This window comes from Thermobia domestica, chromosome 11 (genome assembly GCF_964235325.1).
Source record: "Thermobia domestica chromosome 11, izTheDome1.hap1.1, whole genome shotgun sequence".
NCBI lineage: Eukaryota > Metazoa > Arthropoda > Insecta > Zygentoma > Lepismatidae > Thermobia > Thermobia domestica.
Genome location: NC_137464.1, coordinates 123,394,434 through 123,416,233, shown reverse-complemented (window position 1 = coordinate 123,416,233; position 21,800 = coordinate 123,394,434). Strand labels below are relative to the sequence as shown.

The 21,800-nt window shown below is 32.7% G+C and overlaps 1 protein-coding gene across 3 annotated transcripts in view; it reads left to right on the top strand.

Moving 5' to 3' along the window:
• The window catches only part of LOC145664415 (uncharacterized), a 123,454-nt gene that overhangs the window by 41,585 nt on the left and 60,069 nt on the right, over nt 1-21,800 (top strand). For 2 of the 3 annotated variants that reach the window (XM_081731095.1, XM_081731096.1), the window contains exons 4-10: nt 3,343-3,428; nt 6,818-7,049; nt 8,623-8,785; nt 12,187-12,406; nt 16,345-16,570; nt 18,006-18,160; nt 21,446-21,540. In XM_081731095.1, the coding sequence (XP_081587221.1) occupies nt 3,343-3,428; nt 6,818-7,049; nt 8,623-8,785; nt 12,187-12,406; nt 16,345-16,570; nt 18,006-18,160; nt 21,446-21,540 (1,177 nt within the window). Of the gene's footprint in view, nt 1-3,342; nt 3,429-6,817; nt 7,050-8,622; nt 8,786-12,186; nt 12,407-16,344; nt 16,571-18,005; nt 18,161-21,445; nt 21,541-21,800 lie in introns of those variants that run through there. The other variant, XM_081731098.1, reaches the window with a different exon arrangement.

Here is a 21,800-nt window from a genome sequence, read left to right as displayed (position 1 = left end):
TCCCGTTTTCGCTCACATTCTTATTCCACCAATTCTTCCATCATTCACTTGCCTTACTCGTAGTCTAACTAACTAACTAACTCTATGGCCTATGGAACCTGGAGATTCAATGCCGCATTTACAAAAGCTCTTCACTGACTTCTATCCTTAGCCAACTGGATCCAGTTTCTACTTTGGATTCCTATTTCTGTGAGATCCATCTTAATATTGTCCTTCAATCTGCGCCTAGGTCTTACTAATGGTCGTTTTCCGATTGGTCTTCTAGTCAAGACTATGAAAGCGTTTCTATTTTCTTCCATCCTAGTTACATAACCTGCCCATCTAAGCCTCCTAGACTTGATGACCCTAACAATGTTTGGTAAACCGTATAAATTATGTAGTTCCTCTTTATGAAGTTTCCGCCATTCCCCATTCTCGTTCCTCTTGGGTCCAAGTATTCGTCTCAGGATCTTATTCTCAAATACTTTCAGTCTATGTTCTTCCATCAGAGTAAGCGACCATGTTTCACAACCATACAGAACAGGCATGATTATCGTTTTATATATTTTAAGCTTCAAATTCTTTGACAAAATTTGCGACGACAAGAGATTTTGAACTTAATAATAACACGAATTCCCTACTTTTAATCGACACTTAATTTCTTCGTGAATATGATTTTCGTCTGTTAATATTGATCCTAGATATTTGAAACTATCCACTTCATCAAAAGTATTATTTAATATTTTAACGCATCCATAATTTGCCGTATTACGGTCCCGACGCACTTCCATGTATTTAGTTTTCTCTGCATTTACTTGTAAACCCAAGTTACTGCAAGCGTTTAATAGGACCTCTGCATTTCTTTCTATTGTTCTCCTATCATCCCCTATTAAATTTATATGCTTACTCATCATCTTCCTTAGAAAAAATACTCTTTTCGGAGAATAACGGCCATGTTTTAATATGTCAACGATAGCTAAGAAGGTAGTGACTATTATCTGGAAATTGACAAAAAGAACGAAGTTTCCAGCTTACTTTTTTAATAAGATATTGCTGTCTAAGTGTTACATTAGCCTCTTCACCTGGACGCCATGTTGAATCCAAAATGGTGGCTTTATCGGTCGGCGACCCATTTGAATCATCTGACTAAATATTTTTATGCTCTAAGAACCTTAAGCAGACATCACTAGTCAAATAGAAGAGACATGTGAGTCTACATGAACCCATTATAGCAGGCATCTGAGAATAATGTCATCTTATCGAAAACTGCACACCCAGTGTCAGATAAATTCGACTAGCTCTCTTACTTTCTAAGATAGACCAACATAAGTGGCGTCGTTTGAAAGCTACGATTATGTTCTATCACGATTTTTTTAGGCATGTTTTCATATCTCGGTTAGTTTCTGAGTTACATGCCAATAAAACATTAATGTAAAATGAGAATAACTATTTTTTTTTTTTTTTTTGCATAATGACTGCTATTTTTCAGTATGGCTGCAGTACATAGAAGCATATAAACTTGCATTCCTTAAGCTATGCTATTATCTAGAAACTGACATAAGAACGAAGTTTGCATCTTAATTCTATTAGTGAGTATTGTCAGTTAAGTGTAAGTCGATGTATCGGTCTGGTCGCCATATTGAATCCAAGATGGCGGATTTTTCCAAAGTGGGAGAAGGTGAGAATTTTCAGGATATGTTCTGGTAATCATACTGAGCATAACCCAAGTGGTTTCGCTTTGTTATTACTTTTGTCGAGGTTCGAGCCTAAATGGACTGGGCTAAAATCAGACATTATCCTGACATTGGCTAAAGGAAGTGGGTTTTTCTTTTCTTAATCAACATTGTGCTATGACATACCGCTATGAGTCGCCCGATCTTGTAAACAAGGACCAAAAGTAGACTGCATAAACCAAAGATTTTTTTAGTAAAATAGCGCTGAACCCCTCTCCCTTGGTTTTGAAGCTGGAACAGACGAGCAGATGCGCACTGCCTAGATAAATAAATAAAAAATAAGAAATAAATATTAATATAGTAACTACCAAAAATAAACAACTTAATAAGCACTTGATTAAGTATGGAATGAAACACATTTTGTTCTTTCATAATACATAGTGGACTGTGTCCCTATCGGGTGATGTATCTTTCTCGATTCAAGCTTCGAAGTGCTTAATGCTTTTTATGTGAGCGCTAGCAGTCCTTTCTCTCTTAAACCTGCTTGATGTAGACTCCATTTACTAGAAACGAGGCAAAACAATAATTATTTTATGATAATCACAATTTAAGTGCAAATTTTACAAGTATGGAACATAAATTCTTGATTATATACTAGTTCGTCAATGAATTTTTCACTATCATTTTCCGACTTAAGCGTTCAAAAATGCATAGGAATCAATTGGAAAGTTAGAAAAACACCAACATCGCAGGCCTGTGTTATCTCTCCTATACGTAAGATAGGTGTGTATAATTCTTTTTCATTTAATATATTCAAGTATTTCCAAATAGTTAAAATATGTACAAGGAAGGAATTGTCGTTTTATTCAGTGATGCAAATACTTGAAATCTTTCTACAGCTAGTGCGTTTAGGTAAATTTGTAATGATTCTTATTAAACGTTTTTGTTGTTCGAATATATCTTGAAGCTGTGGCGAAGATCGCCAGAGAATAGAATATGACATAGTACAGGCACATAATAAATTGTAGATTAAGTTCAAACAATGTACCACAAAACTAAAACATCACTGTAAAACTTTGGTATTTGGCGCCAAGAATGTTTATTCCGTTACGTTGTGTTTGTTAAGTTCCTGAAGGTAGTTACCAAATATGGTGGTTATATCATTCGTAAATATATACATTGACATTTTGAAAAGGCAAAAATTATGAAAATTCTTAGTTTATCCTAACATTGTACTTATATCAACAGTGGTTTGAAAAACCCACAGGTTCATAGGTGCAGAAAGAAATCTTGCCATTGGTTCATGCTAATTCAATTCACTGAGGGGTCCTATTCTGTACTGAACTAATTCCATTACTAGCCTCAGTCAGCTCTTGCCTTGTATTATTCTACCCTTTCCTTCTTGGCTAGCTTACAAGCCATTTTCCGACCTGTTTTAGCTAGCATCTTACCATGTGTTGCGCCCATCTTACATTCTCAATCCCTATTCTCGCGTTTATTCGTCATATTGTACACGTAGTGTGATAAATAATTACATTGCTGATTGAACAATATTTTAATCTAAGACATAAACTTAAACTTAATAATGCGGTATAATTTAATTTTAATTAAAAAGGAAAATATAAGGTAAGTGAAACATTTGTATCTACCATTTTATAATGTTTCTTATTTTATATACTAACTTTTGTAGGTGGATTTTTAGTTCTTCAACAATTTTTTCAATGATTAAAGAGCGATTGGAACCCTTATTTAATGAAGCCAAACCTGGAATTGTGGGTAAGTTTGTGTGTTTTATTATTTGTTTTTTGATAGACTGCATTTCATTTAACCAGAACGCCTTTCAGATTAAAAAAGAAAAAAAAACTAATTTAATTTTATAATAGAAATTGTTATCTTGTGTGATATGTTTGTGTATATAAAACGAAAATCATGCCTGTTGTTCTGTATGGTTGCGAAACATGGTCGTTTACTCTGAGGGAAGAACATAGACTGAAAGTATTTGGCCCCAACATTGTTAGGGTCGTCAAGTCTAGGAGGCTTAGGTGGGCGGGTCATGTAGCTAGAATGGAAGAAAGTAGAAACGCTTTCAAAGTCTTTGACTGGAAGACCAATCGGAAAACGACCATTAGGATGACCTAGGCGCAGATGGGAGGACAATATTAAGATGGATTTCGCAGAGACTGGAATACAAAGTAGAAACTGGGTGCAGTTAGCTAAGGATAGAAGTCAGTGGAGAGCTTTGGTGAACGCGGCATTGAACCTCCGGGTTCCATAGGCCATAGAAAAATGAAATGAAATCTTTAAGTTTTACGTCCCACGGTTATGCCGGTTAGGCTAAAGGAGACGGTGATAATGAGAGATGAGTGAAATGGTGGAATGAAGAAAGTGGGAGGAAACGGGAGAACCCCGAGAAAACCCACGAGCGCGGTGTTTGTCCACCACAAAGTTCACTTGGCGGGGGCTGGGATCGAACCCGGGACCCCAAGCACCAGAGGTGAACGCTCTACCACTGAGCCACCGCCCCCCCCCATAGGCCATAGAGTTAGTTAGTTAGTTAGTTAGAGATTGTTATCTAAATAATGGAAACACCTGTAGTTTCACAACATATGAGATATGTGAAGTCTTAACAGTGAAGATACGTATGTACCAACTAATCATTATTAGTGGTGTGTAAGGTGATTATCTGTAGTACGTCAAAACGGGGTATAATGGAGGCATGTGTTGAAGCAGGTAGACGATGATGATGTAAAATGAGAGATATTACACTCCAAATTGTGGATGTGCAGTTCTCACAAATATATTTAGGTGCCCCTGTGTTGAGAGTATCGTGAGGACAACTGTCCAAAGTGATAACGACATACAGAATCCGTGACAAAGCAACATCGGCGGACCTGTAGCAGTGGGAGGAAGAGAATCCTCAGTGACAGGGATCGCCAGCATTAAAGAAGATTGTCATAGAGCGAATGAGACAGAATTGACCACAGAATTTAATCAGCACCTGGAACAGTCTATGGCGAAAATTACAGTCCGACATGAGTTGCATAACCTAAACATCCGCTCTCGGGTTGCAACTTCCAAACCGTTGATCATCCCCAACCGTTGATCATCCCTAGCGGGAAGAAAATGATGGCAAGACCGTGCAGAATGGACCGTCGATGATTGGAAATGCGTAATGTGGTTTGGTGAATCCTCCTTCACTTTCTAAAATAAAACACCATGTTTATGTATGGCGAATGTGCAAAGAAGCTTATGCTCCGACCTGTCTCCTTCCTACCGTGAAACACAGTTGCAGCTCTGTGATGTTGTGAGCCCCAATTTCCTAATATTTAGTGGATCTTATGATTTCGTTCACAGAACACATTAAATTCAGTGACTATGTGGGTGTTTTAGGTAACCATGTACATCCAATACACCAGATATCGTTCTCAGTACACAATTTTCCAAGATGACACTGCGCTAATTCACACTGCTGGAAATGTTGAAACGTGGATTTATAAACATGGAGATCCACTGCACCACGTTCAACCCTACTCAATCTCCAGGGTCAACATAGTTGAATAACTCTGTTTAGTTCTGGAGATTAGACTTCGGAGCAAATATTCTCCGTTATCTTCGCTGACGGAAATGAGTGCATGAGAAATGGTACAATATTCTTCTGGAAACTATTCGTGACTTATAAGCCTTCACATCACGACAATTATTCAGAGTTGTTCTGCATAGGCTAACGTAGTCTTACGCCGTATTAATCAAGCAAGTTGTACTTCCTTCAGATGGTTCTATTATTTTGATAATCATGTGTATATGTTTATCTATAAATGCCGTTTGTTAGAGAAATAGTATGATTTATATCCCATATATCTGTTGAAAAAACTGTGAATATTACTTCTTTTTCGACAGCTGTACAGGATACAAATCATATTATTTCTCTTTTAAAAAAAAGATTATTTTTCAAATCAAAATGAAACTTTACCTTAACCTTTAAAATCGATTTAATTCTCGACTGATATGAAATAATTCATGGTAAATCAAGGTATGTACACTGATGTCCAAAACTATTGTCGCATGTCTATAAATATGGTGTTGTAGGAATATAATTTGATAACGAATTCGCCCAGTATTTCTTATAATGTTAGTATGTGTATAATCGGCAAAGACATGTACCGTATGTGGCAAATTTCATGTCAAAAGAGCAGTAAATAAGAACAATAAAACGAAAATAAAATTTTCTTCTCCATTTAGCAACATTTTATTTTACTCATTATAATTTTCTTATTTATAATTCTTTTCCTATGAAATTTACCACAAATATACATTTTCCGATTATACACATGGTATCAGTATTAAAAGTACCCTGTAAAATCATTATCAAATTATATTCTTACAAGAAGACAGTTATAGATAGGCGACAATAATTTTGGACATGAGTATACATTAATAAATCTGTAGAACATTAATACAGATATTTAAAGCTTAATGAAAAAGCCGTTAAAAGAAATCTCAAAAATATTTACAGTACATTCATCATTAATTTGACTTTCGGAAAAATGGAATCATTTAAATTGGTTCATGCCAGAGGAGTAAATTACCTGTACTTTTTAGTGTCCATGCTATTGTATTAATATGATAAAAATCTATACAAATACTGTAGTTTTCTGAACTACAAATACAAGTCATGTTCAATAAACATCTTTGAATCAAAATTATTCTTTTCTGTGAGAATTTCATTGATTTCAACTTAGTTTTAGTTCATTATAGCGTACAGAAATCTAGTTGGCAAACATTTTACTTGATCAAGTTCATTTGAGAGATACCGTGGTAATTTATGACTGACATGATTGAATTACCTAATAGAAGTAAATCAATAAAATCGTTATTGTATATACGGATAGACATGATCAGCTTCTTCGCATGTTACTATTCTTTGAACCTCAACTATATTGGCTTCTGGTAAATATTTTATACAGACAATTCATTATTCAGGAGATATTTAAAGTGAGGATGATGGTTATTGCTAAGAAAACTATGAAAGTGATATTCGACGGATGTAGGAATTTGATAACTTGCATTATTTATTAATCGAAATAATTAAACAATAATTAAATAGTTGAACTGGGTTTTGCTTGATTTATACCTATATGTATTTATACAACATATCTCAATTGCAGAGAGTATAGAAGTAAAGCAATTCACTCTAGGAAGCCAAACACCTCAAATCAGATGCCTCAGAGCTTTCGATATGACTTCAGGAAAAAGTGTCCCTGTTTCTATTTCTACTCTAACTCATCCATCAAGCAGTCTTTCTCTAGGTCTTCACCATCAAGTGGCTTTAAGGGCGGACGTTCATCTGGAATCAGATAACTTTAGAATGGTTTTTCGTACGCGACTCTTCGGCAAAGAGTAAGATATTTTTATTACCTTTTTCCTAAATCATTGTTATTATGCACTACCTTAGTTACATCTTGCCATTATTTATTTGTTTTATTTTTTATTTAATTCAGCAGTATTCCCATTTCACACTGGGTAGTAAAATACAAGTAAAATATTGAACAGATGCATGATATAATAGAATAAAAAAAGAGTATAGTAAAAGATGGAGGAAAGCTAAAAAGATATAGATTATATTAAATTTAATGCACTTTCAACTTCTTTATTGAAAGTTTTCCGTACCTAAGAAGTTAAGGTAATGAAAAATCAGGTTATACTGTCGTCGTTTTATAAAAAGGGTCTTTGTATAATGGAAGGTTACGGAGAGAAAGATTACATTATGAAACAGAAATTAATTAGTTTGCAAAGTTTCTAGAATTATCATGAAAATATAAAAACATAAGTGAAAAGAAATGAAAGAAAAAAGAAGTCAACTATTAAAATTCCAAAGGGAAACATATAAATATGAAATATTATTAAGTATATTTAAATAAACTACTGGCAATGTATAATGTAATTAAAGAAATCGAAAGGCAAGACTAGTTGGATGAAAGATAAAACTGACATAAAATAAAATGAGGATATGAGAATATAAACAATACAGTATAGTTGTCAATAAATTCTTAGAAGAGTTTCTCTCATTAATATTTTCTAAGCTAATCCAAATGATTTGAATACAAACTTTGTAGCTCAAAGGGGATAGTTCTTTCCGAGTTACAAAAACAATATTCAAATTGACTCACTTATCGTGGAGTTTTTAAAACTTCATAATCATGATGGGATCAAAATATTGGAGTCACTGAGCAATTTTTCATGTTAATACTTAACTTTTCAAATATAAAATGAATCACTAAGTTATAATGTGGTTTTTCTTCAATGAAACCGTGTCTACCTATAATTTTGTTTGTTGTAATAGTGAATATTTTCTCTTATTTGTGTACTGATTGGCGAAGCAGCAAGAATATCTCCATCGACTCTATTGGAAGTAAATTCTTTATCTCATAGGTGGTTCGCACAAGTATATGAAGAAGACAGTATAGTCGAATATTACTCGCACCTTCCATTATGCAACTTAATCACTAGATGAAAGAGTTATGATGTTTCTAACTTTGTATGTCTTTCCTTCCTTCGGAAGTAAGGCTACCAGTATATTGCAATCAGCAAGTTTTCCAGTACTAAAAAACGTAATAGTATTCTACATACGAGTATTTATTCTGTACAATATATTTAGTTATGTTTTTCTAGTTTGACTGTTTTGCGTTTAATTCTGATGAAAAAAATTGGGTGAGTTGAAAAAGAAAAGATTAACGTTATTGTGCACTGCTTATTTCATGCATTGTTGTGAAGCATTGAGTGATTATCTCATTGTAGCTTTGCATTCGTTGAAGAAATAGTATAAGAGATTGACTTTATAGAATCAGGATTATAATTCATTACTGGTAGATTATAATTCAGTTCACTTGCTGGAATAAGTTTTTGTTCAGGCAACTAAATTAATCTTCTGACAGATCTGTGCTTTTGCTATTGTAATCTTTTATATTTGCAGAGTAGGTGTGGATTTGGATGTGGCAATTGAGAAGTTATACATAAGTGGCAGTATTTTGGTTACAATGGTTATGAATATGGATGTTCCTTTTCCACATATTTCAAACTTAACTTTTACGTTTTTGGAAAAGCCTAATGTTTGGTTTAGTATTCGTATTCTTAAGGTAAGTATGGTTTGTAATCTAAAACGAAAAATTTAAAGAAAATCGATAAGTTTCTTTCTGGTCGTACTTGCATAAACAAAAAAGTGGTCGACTTGTACCAAACATAGATTTGGTGACTATCTGCAACTATATTATTATTATTATTATTATTATTATTATTATTATTATTATTATTATTATTATTATTATTATTATTATTATTATTATTATTATTATTATTATTATTATTATTATTATTATTATTATTATTATTATTATTATTATTATGCAACTAATATTGCATCATATAACATTCTCTGATTGTAACTATATACGAAACTAAAGCATAATTATCAGCCCTTTGAACAACCACGTAATTTGTAACTCACAATACTAGTAACTGATAATTCTCGTACTTGCCTAATAGGAATTTCCATAAAAATACGGATTTAAATCGAAACATAAATGTAAAACATGATTATGAGGCGATTCTCTAATATTCCTTCCAAAGCTTTTTAACATTCGGAGAAATAAAGAAAAAATGTTAATCCAAAATTTTTTCCCAAAAGTGAACAAATTAAAAAGTAGGTTCACGTCACGCGTACTATATATAGACGATGTCAAGCAAGGAGAATATGTTTTATGAAGAAAGTAAACGTTTCCTAGACGTGTAGAAGAGGGATTTATGAGAGAAAAGTTTAGGAATTAACCAGTTGATAAATACAAAATAAATACATAAATACAAATATAACATAATAATGGGTATGTTTTTATTGAGCGTGGCTTAAGGCAATTTCGAAGTCTATTATCTCAGTTATTAATGTGTATAAGAAAGAAAAAATACATGTTTGCCTACTACAAGTGAATATAAATGAAAATACCATAAATCCCAGTCATTTTCAATAAATTTCAAAGAGCGAGCGTTGAATTACTTTCGATATTTAGATATTTCCGAATAGAATATACTGATAAACACGCAAATTTTTATTTTCCAGGAAGGTAATTACTTTTAAGTATATGGCAAAAACGTTAAAGAGAGATTGTTATGTAATGTGCCAAAATAGTTTCACACACACAACCATTACTTCATTTAAAGTAACATATAGATTTATGAGATGAATGAGGCAAACAGTTTAGAAAATCTAACATTAGTATTTTTTTTAGAAAAAAAAGACGAAAAAGAAAAGAAAGAAAAACTAAAACATGATTAGAAGAGTGGAGCAATATCTAGTCTTCGAATGTAGCAAAATCTTCGCGAAAATGAATAAGGGAAGGTATCCAAATCCGAACGAGCATCTAAGGGTCACATTACTAATGAAACTTCGGTCATTTAAATAATACATGTTTATGTGCAAAACTTTTTTTTTTTTTTTTTTTTTTAATATTATTGAGTTGCCTATATACATTCCTTTGCATTCCAACATGAAGCTAGACGCTTCACAATTACTTCTGCGTCCTTTATTTTTTTCTTTTATTTCTACTTCTTCCTCTCCCTAACTGATGAAATATTTAGCAGAAGTACTTAATCGTAATCGTCCTTAGCGTTGTGTCATAATGCTTTTACTATTTTCTGCTAATTTTCTTATAAGAGCAATTCATTTTCCAGTTTGGAGCCAATATCAAGGAAGATGACTGTTTGATCGAAGGAGGGTCAGCTAAATTTAACGGACATTTGTTGTTTAGGAATTGTAGGAATATTTCTAGTACAGGTTGATTTATATTCATGTTAGCAAAAAGAAATGTAAGATTCAAATCCAAACCAAAGGTTGAATTGATGGTGAATGAATAAGTTATTGTTTTAGGTATTTCACGAATAGATTAAAGTATGAGAGTACCGCATGAGCATATTTTTGATTTTCAGATTTTATTTACTAACCATTCGGTTTATTAAACATGAGCAACTTCATATTTGAAAATAACTACTAACTGCAAATCAAAGGTACCGGTATGGACAGTCCCATCACTCCTCGTACACCAGTCTATATATGATAAACCTGGAAGGAAAAGTTATTCGCTAGCCACCTGTCCAATTTTTCATCGGGTTTCAGTTCAAAACGATTTTACTAATGTGACTGAACGACCAATCAGGACTGAAACTATTCCTACAGTCCCTAAGTCATAAGTATCAAGGCCACCAGACCTAAATTTAGATCAGATCTAAATCACCTAATCTGTACCGTCACTTTTCTTGATATGGATGTCATACCGGAGAATGAATGTTTCGAGACTCAACGTACATATTAAATAACCTACAGGCTTGAAGAGATTTCATCGTCATAATATCAACCATTCCTTATATTGTGTTATCTCAAGAGATTGTCAACAATCTTCGACTGGAAATACGCTCCAATATCATTCGGAAACAATTCAATAGTGCCGAGAAACTCACCTAACGAAAGGTATTGGTCAAATGTACAAACACAATGGAAAATCAGAACCGCTTCACATGCGTAAATATGCTTATGCATATATACCCATAGACTCAAAGTAAATATTGGTTTTGAGGACCGAAATACTCGTATCTTCTAAAAAGTAGAACATTTAAAACAAAACAAAAGAAAAAAAAAAGTGGAATTTTAGATCGTAATGTAGGATGTTCTGGTACGTTTGTCCAAAACTCAGTAACTTTTATCAAGAATGTCTGAAATTTTTCAATAAACTTTCCAGATATGATATCTGGAAATGAAAATAGAATAGCAAGACATAAAATTGTAAAGGAAATTCAGTAAATATTAGTAACCTCATATGAGCCAAGTAGTAGAGGCGAAAGAGAAATTTTCGTTAAAAGATTAAAAAAAAAAAAACCTAAGAAACACGAGCAACGATCGACTTAATGACGTAAGTTTCTCATTATGTTAGTACTATAATCGAGGTTTTTGTTAGAAAGAGATAATATAAAAGATTTTTCTAGTGTTCAACTAGTGTATGTAATATTTCAAAAGTTATACATTTGTTTAGATATGTTGGAAGGAGCTCATTTTAAATCCGGTTGAAAATATGTAGTTGTAGTATCATCCTCAGTCTACTAATATATAAACTGTCTCAAACAGATTCATGTAAAGTTCTTGTTATATAAATGAACGTTAGAAATGAAATAATTGTTTTATTTTCACAAAAAAATCAGCATATATAAAATAATTATTTAAAAAAAAAAATCATCCAGTAAGCACCATCTGAACGTATGCTCGGCAAGTAAAATATCAGGATTCGAGTATTCGCTTGTTCAACTATTATAATTTTATATTGCCCCAGTTATTATATATGTATATAAAAAAAAAGCTATGTGTCACACAAACGTGTAATACTAGACCTTTGTCTGTTGCATTAAGATAGATATATAGGCTGTATATGTATATATTCCTTACTAGCAAGATAAATTAAGCAGTGTTAAAGGTTTGTCCATAATGTGTGTTATTTTCCAGGCTCTCCAGATGATGGAAATGCCAATTCTGAAGACGTGGATTTACTCACTTATAACTGATGGTTTAATAATGTCTTTTGTTGATCCTCATAAATTTGAGTTGAAAATGATATCTGATGAACATTTAATCTCGTCTAATGATACTCGAAGAACATTAGCTCAAGGAGTACTTACTGTCAGTCTGTCGGCGACCAGTAATGAAAGTGAAAGACATATATCAGGTAGGAGACAGTTCGTTTCCTATTTCGAAACTATTTACATTTTATTTATGTACGAACTGGACGGCCCGTATTTGTTTTCGTGTTGGGACGGGATTTATACTCATATTCTATTCTTGTCCAAGTGCGGCTCAGGGGTTCAGCCACGTCTATCAAATGAGTATCTGGAGAAACTCGGGGGTAAAGGCAGCCAAATTGCTATGCTGGCCACATCGTCTATTAAATGCAAATTTTATTTGACTTGATCCGATATAAATAAATAGTACTATATTCAAATGTGCTTAATAAAATGTCTTTAATGTAGAATATGAAACGCATGCTACATCACCCATGTTTTCTGTTTTATAATCGAAAATGTTATCAACAAGCAAACTTATTGCAAGTATATGTTATTAAACTTATGGTTAGTATTAATTTAACACTTAAATAAAAAAGTACAGTTTAAACACGTACTTCAACTTTCCAAAAGGATACTGTGAGTGTTTCAAATACCATCTCAAGTTATTATCTTTTCCTAAACTTGACTAAAAATTTCTTGCACAATGGTAATTCACGAGAATATATTGCCAATAGTGAAGGACTCAGTGATAAAATATATTCTTTCCTTGAGTTCGAGTCATAACTATATTGTCAAGTCATTGGGAAACAATAATTTAAGTGAGAATGGTTTTTAAAATGTAAGGAAAATGAGCGTAAAGTAATTTATTCTTACTGTCACCAACTTCATATCTGAAAATTGACCCTAATTGATACTTATGCAATTTTGGATGAATTTTATTACAGATTTTTCTTAATCATTCTAGCTTCATGTATTTTCTGAGAACAGCGTTCACTTTGTCATCCAATCAACCCTTTTTCCGTATTTATTTTAGGATATTTGCTTAGAATAACAAATATTAAATATATATATATATATATATATATATATATATAAAACAATATGTAAAAGGTATGTTCATTCATTTTACTTATTTTTAAACTTCTTCGTTAATTTTTCTTTGACTTGTTTAAAGAAAGAGGACAATAATTGTGGTTTAAAAATTAAAATAACAATAAACTTCAGTTATAGTTAATTTATTTTAACAAATTTCCAGATACAGCCTACAAAGCCAATCTATACTGTAAAAAACATACGTATACATTAAAAACTTGCAATAATAAAATCATACAGATCATGCTTATACAAACATACAAACTATGATAATAAAATAGAGAAGAAAAGTAGAAAAATATGGTATATATTACAAGTACACATAGTACAAGCTGATCAAATAAGTATGTCAAAAATCGATAAGAACTAATGGTGAAAAATATATAAGCACACCCATCAGAAAGGAAGAAGAAGAAAAAAGAGAGGAGGATTGAAATATAAAATTACAACAATTTTACACTTAAAATTGTACCACAATGTTTTAATAACATTTCGCCTAAACCATGATAATGAAGACAGTCAGTTGCGTTTGAAACGTCTCTTAAAATAAATGAAACACGGACGGAACATCAAATGTTAAATTTCTTTAATTACAAATATCTCCGTGGAAAGGAAAGTATGTGGAATATATAATGTATTATTTTGTTATGAATAACATATAAATCCTCCCAAGATGGATTCAATAAATGTGAGTTTGATGACTTGCGTTTAACTGCTCTAACTTTCCCTCCTCCTTCTCCTTCAGATGACTGATGACTGGAGGCTGAAGGAAGATGTTCAAGAATACTCAGAACCGGCTCCAGGCTCAAATTCGGGACAGCGAAGATGTTGACACTCACTGAGGAGTGAATTAGCACTTAATGTATACGATTGCGTTTTCAAATAAGTTTTGAATTACATAAAACTTTTATTTTGGAAAGCAGTAACTTATTCAAATCATGAACTTTCAGTACATAGACATTAAAACAAGCGTAACACAAAATGAGCTGTAACGAAATATACGAATTACCCTGGAATAGAAGGGTTAAGGCCACATCATAATATAACAGCCTGTGACACATTGCATACCCGGTGAAAGAGTGTTACAACTCAAAAAGTGGAAATTTTGAGTCACCATCGCTCAAAAGAGAATACTGCCGCTACCTGGTGGTATTTTCGCATAAACGTAACTAAACAAATTAACCCCTAGATGGCAGAAATACCAGTATTTCAGGGAGCGATTTTGATACAATAACAAACTTTGAAAGTCATGTTCTCACAAATGTGTAATTTTGACTTCTAACAGTCTTTCACCAGGTGTGCGATATATGAAACTTCTTAGAGGAATATTTTCGCTTGATGGTTAAGGCATTCGTTATACACCTTGTACGTGCAATGATATTAATTACATTTGTAGACGTTTAATTAATTAATTAATTATCTTCTTAATCATAATCAAGTACTTTTAAGCATTCACAGCTTCGTACTAATATTTAGATTCACGCCGAATAATCAAACTTCGTTTAAATCATATGCAGCTTATCCTCTCGGAGATGTATTAAATGATAAACGATCCAATATATTGCGATACACGTAAATATAAACTTATGTCAAATACTTACACCATGCAGTAACTAGTGAATACTTCAGCATATACAAAATCAATAAGATTGGTTGTTTATTATATTGCTGTTTAACGAAGTATTCAGTGATACACTTTACAAGATTCTGCTGAATTGAGTCTTCATTCGTATTACATTCATTAGAGTAACTGAAAAGGTGACTTACTTGATCGTACTGCTATTGTGTTACTTTACTTAATCAATAGCTATCTTATTTGTTCTGCTAACGCTGTATAGGATTCTGAGTTGAGAAATTTACAAATGCATAATTATTATCATTCACTTCTTTCCAAGAGCAAGAATACCATACATAGTAGAAAAGAAGACATGTTTGTTCCAATATCAACACATATACACTCTCCGAAGAACTGGAAGTTTAAAATCAATAATTTATCAAATACAACAGTCTCTAGCTCTTAATTATCAAAGCAGAAATTTAAATTTTAAAACATCAAACACATAATCAATTTAATGCTTACAAAAACACAATTTTCATATATATATATATATATATATATATATATATATATATATATATATATATACAGAGTGTTTCAAAACAACAACGACAACGTTTGGGAGGTGATTCCTGACACCAAGATGAGACAAAAAGTATAGACCATCGTGGGTGCACAAATGCTTCCTTTCGGAGTTATAAGCTGCCGAAAACATGAAAAAATGAAGTTTAATGGTTCATAACTCCAAAACTATGGGACCTACCGTAGTCGGGTCAGGACTTCACTTAGGAACTAATATGTGCCCTTTCCAAAAATGCATCCTAAGGTACTCACAAAGCAATTTTTATAGGGGGAGTTTGGCTACGGTCACATAAATTGAAGTACTCTCCAACTGCCTCTATAAAAATTGTTGCGGAAGTACCACAGGATTCTGAAACATGCATTTTTGGATAGGGGACATACTAGTTCCTAAGTGAAGTGTTAACCCGACTATGGTAGGTCCCATAGTTTTGGAGCTATAGACCTTTAAACTTCATTTTTTCATGTTTTCGGCAGCCTATAACTCCAAAAGGAAGCATTTGTGCACCCAGAATAGTCTGTACTTTTTGTCTTATCTTGGTGTCAGGAATCACCTCCCAAACGTTATCGGTGTTGTTTTGAAACACCCTACATACACACACACACACACACATATATATATATATATATATATATATATATATATATATATATATATATATATATATATATATATATATATATATATATATATATATATATATATATATATATATAGCTCTAATGTTTTAATGCGATAGTTTAAAAACACGGTTTCTGAGTCTATGCGTTTGTCTAGTTTAAAGGAAACACTCATCAATTTGAATAAGATGTTAATGTGTATTTTGATTATGTTCTTTTTGTATTTCTTAATTTTTTTTTTTTTCTCTGTAGATTCCTTTGTTGCTGATATTTGTTGGTTTGTAATGTTGTTGGGAGAACAGCGACGTGTGACTTCTCAAGTTACTTCAACCTTTCAAGAAACTACCTCATATTTAGTTACCTCTTTGCAAACGCAGAGCCTTGTATTAAAATTAAAAGCAAAAAGTTTGTCAAAGATCGTGACTGTTGAAGAATTTGATCTTCCTCTTGTGGCCTTTAATTTGGATAAGACTAGAGTGTAAGTATTTGAATCACATTTGTTTAAAACTACTGTTACTTTCACAATATTGAATTTGGATTTTGCTGAGTTTAACGTCCCTCTCAGCATCAAGGCTATATGATACGTAGACCTACAGCTCAACGTGGAATCCGAATCACATGAGCTCTCGCCGGGAATCGAACCCGGCCCGCTAAAGGTGCATACGCATTCACATAGCAACGCGGGAGCACCACAATATTAAAGTAAATCAGATTCATATTGCTATTCTATGTAAAGATATTATCTCCAAGTAATGTAAATATTAAAATTCTAATATTAATTTGCGGAAAAGTAGTGAGTGGCGAAATAAAGTTGGGAATTTTTAAATTCTCAGTAATAATGTAAAAAGATCATATCCATGCTTATATCCTTTAGATATGTTGCTAGTTGGAAGAAAAAAAAACTAAATTTCAGCAACTACATGAGGACCATTACCAGGTTATAGTCCAAAGGAATTAATCTCTGGGATACCTCACTGACGTGCTATGGTTTGAAGGAAGAAAGGAAATTCATACAAAATCGGTATAAGAACTGAACACATTCTGATGCAAATTGCAATAGTAAGTACCTGGTAATAATTACAAAAATAAGGAATTCATTAAAATGCGTAATGTGTTGTGTGTTCTGGCACAGTTTTTACGAGGGATTCGTTACATAGCAAAAATAGTATTAAAACACGAGTTATTTGCTAAAGCAGTGTGTCTTCGATCAAAAAAACAGTACCGACACATAGTTTGACTCAGATTCAGAGATATAGACGCCAAGACGCAGAAGAGTCTTGTTAGTCGTTTTAATCCACCATATTCAACATTAAGTCTAAGTTTAACTGTTTTGTGATTTTAACAAGCGAAAAGGGTGTACGGTTCAACTTCTTATGTCACAACTTCAGAAAAATGTCGAAGAAGAGTTCTTCGCTAAAAGTATGTGAGCTTTCAGGAAGGTTCCTAGTGCGTTTAGGGGAACTCTGAACCGTTTCTAATAGTGAAGGCTGCAGACCAGAAGTGACACAATCGAAGCCAGAATTACTACGAGAGACTAGTGAACCATTAGCCGCTACGTCAACCCAAAGATATTCCTTCAAAAAACTCAAAGATAGGTGCTCATTCTCTATCACGTTCGCCTGGAGAGCACGAGAGAATTTCTAATGTTCCGATTATGAAGGAAGCAAGGCAGTCGATTAATAAATATGTATACAAATAAAATACATTTTACATTTTACAGTTCTTTGATCACGATGATCTACAGGCAGTTCTGCAGTGTCCTTCATTTTTAGTCAGAATCAGTGTTCCTCTCCGTTTTTACAGTAATATATATTAAATATGTACAGATAGATGTTGAATCGACTGTTAGAAAAGGACAATTATCACCTATGCAGTTTGCGCAGATGTAATTATTTTGTTTCATTTTCTTACAGAGCTGAAACTATTTTACAAAATAAAAGCATTAGAACCTCTCTAAACGTTGTTTCCAAAATAGCCGTTCGTTTGGATTATACTCCACTGCCAATGATTCATCTGGGAAAACTTGATGCAGCTGTTTTTGCTGATAACGAAAACAATTCTGCAGCAGGTATAGGATCTTTACATTTCACTTTTATTTTTTTAATTAATACACTGAGTTAAAAAATGTTTATAGATGAGTCTTAGCTTTTTTTGTTGAATGAACGTCGTATAAACTATTTATTTTGCAACGCATATCTTATTTTATTTATTCCTTGTCATAACACAGGGTGATTTTTTTTTAAAACTCACGGATTTCGTTTGGGTCTAGAATTTCTAACTGAAGTCCGATTTTCATGAGGTTTGTGGCAAATAATGAAGGAAGGATGGGAGATTTATGGAACTATGTTTACTGGTTTAAATTCATGCCGGGTAATATCGGCCACATGTCAAGATAAACAGCAAATATTCGCCAGTGTATCTTACAACTGGAATGAGGTGCTGTGCGGTGTGGAGATTGAAGTTTTCTCCTTAAATGACACCTCGCCAAGGTAAATAAGAAACAGGAAACTGAGGCATTGTATTGGAAATTGTTCTGCTGTACAGTTCTGTGCTACTATGTGAGTATGATCAGGACACTGAGAATAGTGTACTCTTTGAAACAACATGAGTTTATCGTTAAAAGTTTTTGGAGCACGGAATCAGTTATTGCTATGCAAAGGGCATTTAGAAACTAATTTGCCTCACGTTCTGCCCCAGACAGGAACAGAAGATGGTAGCTAGTGAATAAATTGGAAGAAACAGGATCATTTCTGAGCGAGACAGAAAGCATCGGACCCCGCAGACGGGTGTTGTAAAAGATGTCAGTTATTGACTCCTTACGTCGCCGAAGATATCTCTCTGTCCTTCGTCGCAAGAAACCTGCTATAGTTATTCAACATGTGATTTATAGGTGTTACCACTTATACTTAATTTGTATTCTCACTAACACTTAATTTGTATTCTGTAATTTCGCTTCAAAAATCCAAACCCTCATTCCAATTGTAAGGTACACTGGCGAATATTTACTGTTTTTTCTTGAGGTGTGGTCGATATTACCCGGGATGAATTTAAACCAGTGAACATAGTCCCGTAAATCTTCCATTCTTCCTTGATCATTTGCCACAAACCACTTCAGTTAGAAGTTCTAGATCCAAATGAAATCTATGAGTTTTAAAAAAATCATCCTGTATTTATCTTGCATGCACATAGATTAATATAACGTATCATTATTATCACTAGAAGATAGATTAATTTATTTATATATCTATGTAAGATATTTAATCTGTATGGATGCATGTTTGAATCTCTTCGTTAAGTACAAATGGTAGCACATTTCGAATTCATAATAAACGATTTCCAGTAAACATATAATAGAGCACTGAACATTTTAAATTATATGTTAGGTAAAAATATCAAAGGCAGAAAACTGACACACTAATATGTTGACAAACAAACAAACCGATATGTTTTATTAATTTTATTTATGGCCTATGCACATTGGAAATTTATTTTATTATAAAGAAAAAAAATAATTTTTATTCTAATTTGATGGTTATACAATTTTGACATTGCAGAAATGTCTTCAACAAGTAAAAAGATATTTAGTTAACCTAAATACAACAACATGGAAGACAGACGTTGGGTTGGACTTTCTTCATTAACCATATATAAATTACATAAAATATGAAAGAAACATAGCGTCCAAATCGTTTTAATACCTTAAAACATAATAAGAAGAATTTCAGATTATAAAAGCTGCTTTGTTAATCTTTTGGAAGAAGCATACTAAGACGCTTCCAGTTGTTTAAGTTTACTTTATTAGTCGAAAGAAACAGAATGTCAGATTCAATGGATATGAAAGGAATGTTAAATAGAATAAACACTCTGCTTTAGAACTATTTAAATACACACATTTAAGGCAAATTTATGTTATTCACTAAAGCAGGGCGCAAAATTTCCGGTTACCAGGTCGCCATTGGCGACTAGAAATTTAGAGCTGGCGACCAGTGTTCAGTAGGTCGCTAGATGATTTGCTGGCAATTTCTATGAATGACCCTTCACTTAAGGACTTTGATCCGAAAACTGCAATCGATAACTGGTACTTCAATGCATAGAGAAAGCGTTACACAAACGTGAAGTCTTAACGTAAGATTTTTTAAAAATATGTATATGAATTATCCAAATCAGAATTGATTATCCTGAATCTAACTATCTGGTTTTGAAATGTTATGCCGTAATGTAATCTTTCTTTGATAAACCAATGGCCGTGGAGGGCGGAGGAGGGGATCTATCATAATTTGTACCTGAGAGATACTGACGACCATCATTTTTGGATTGGTGAGTGTGTCTTACTTTGAAATTTTGCGCCCTGCATTAAAGTAAAGAAAAGTTCTTAATCTTTAACAGAAAGAAAGTACTTAAAACTCTCCTTCTCAAACTACAAAATCGGCATTAAATACAAGATTTGAATAAAAACTGGGTTCAAGTCATGGACGTCTACACAAAAACTTCTATCTTCAATAAATTAAGAAATAGAAGATTCTGAATGACAAGAAGAAAAACGTTTTTAAAGAAATTATTATTACAACGCTATTTCAAGAAAATGTTATTGAAATATTTTTTGGAAGTAGACATTTATTTGTTCGAGCTTTATTCAAGTTTTCTGTTTTCATTAATTGGTTATAATGTTTCTCACCGAAGTTGACTGTAGGTAGAGGAAAGTATTTAGTAAAACTAAAGTGTCCATATTCAAGATTATTAAGATATTTCATATTATAATTCAGAGTTTAGTGCCTCAGTAAGTAGGACGCTCAGGTTATAAAATGGCATTATATGCTCTGTTTGTAAGAATTTTTTAAATATAGATTCTGACGTTGTTGGATTCTGAATTATCGTAAAGAAAATAAAACACTTTTTACTTTTATACTGAATTATCTCTGAACACTGAGACAAAATATATTTTTGTAAAGATTGCTTTAGATACCTGCTTATATCCTATTTATAAATATTTATATATAAAAGTATTTTTCGAAAGTGTAAGAACATATGAACACATAAATATTATGAATACTAGAGTTTTAAATCGCAGCCACTTCGAGAACTGTTTTTTTCCTATCAATACATTCAATAGAGCCAAAAATACCTAGATTGAAATATGATATATGTTGCTGAAAGTTGTTACAAGCTAAGTTTTCTCTCTCTCTCTCTCTCTGAACGCCAATAATGAGGGCTTTAGAAAGATACAATTTTCCTTCGTTATGGAACTACTGAAAACTCGTAGTGTGTACATTTTGTCATAAGAGAAATAATTTTGAAATTTGATTGAATTGTTCTTAAATTTGAAGCAATTATCACTTTTAAATCTCCATTTTAGGTGTACTTTTGGTGTGCGTTCATAGTGCCGAAAATCTGGACTTTAATCAAAGCGAATGCAACCCTTATTGTGTGATTTTTAACAATAAAAGGAAGGTAAGTTGATCATAGGTAATTGCCTCCAACTTATTTTTTACTATCCTTGGTCAGATATTCATTTATCTTGGAAATTTCTCGCTTAAAACGATTTGGACAGTTTGTATATTCTACCTTATATAAGAGTGTTATAACAAAAATAAATATTTAGTTTACTTATTTACTGATATTATTTGTTTTAGTTAACGCCCCATGCTATTGCACCGAGGATAAGGATGAGGTAGTGATGAGATTGATGATAATGGTTGAATGGTGAAAGT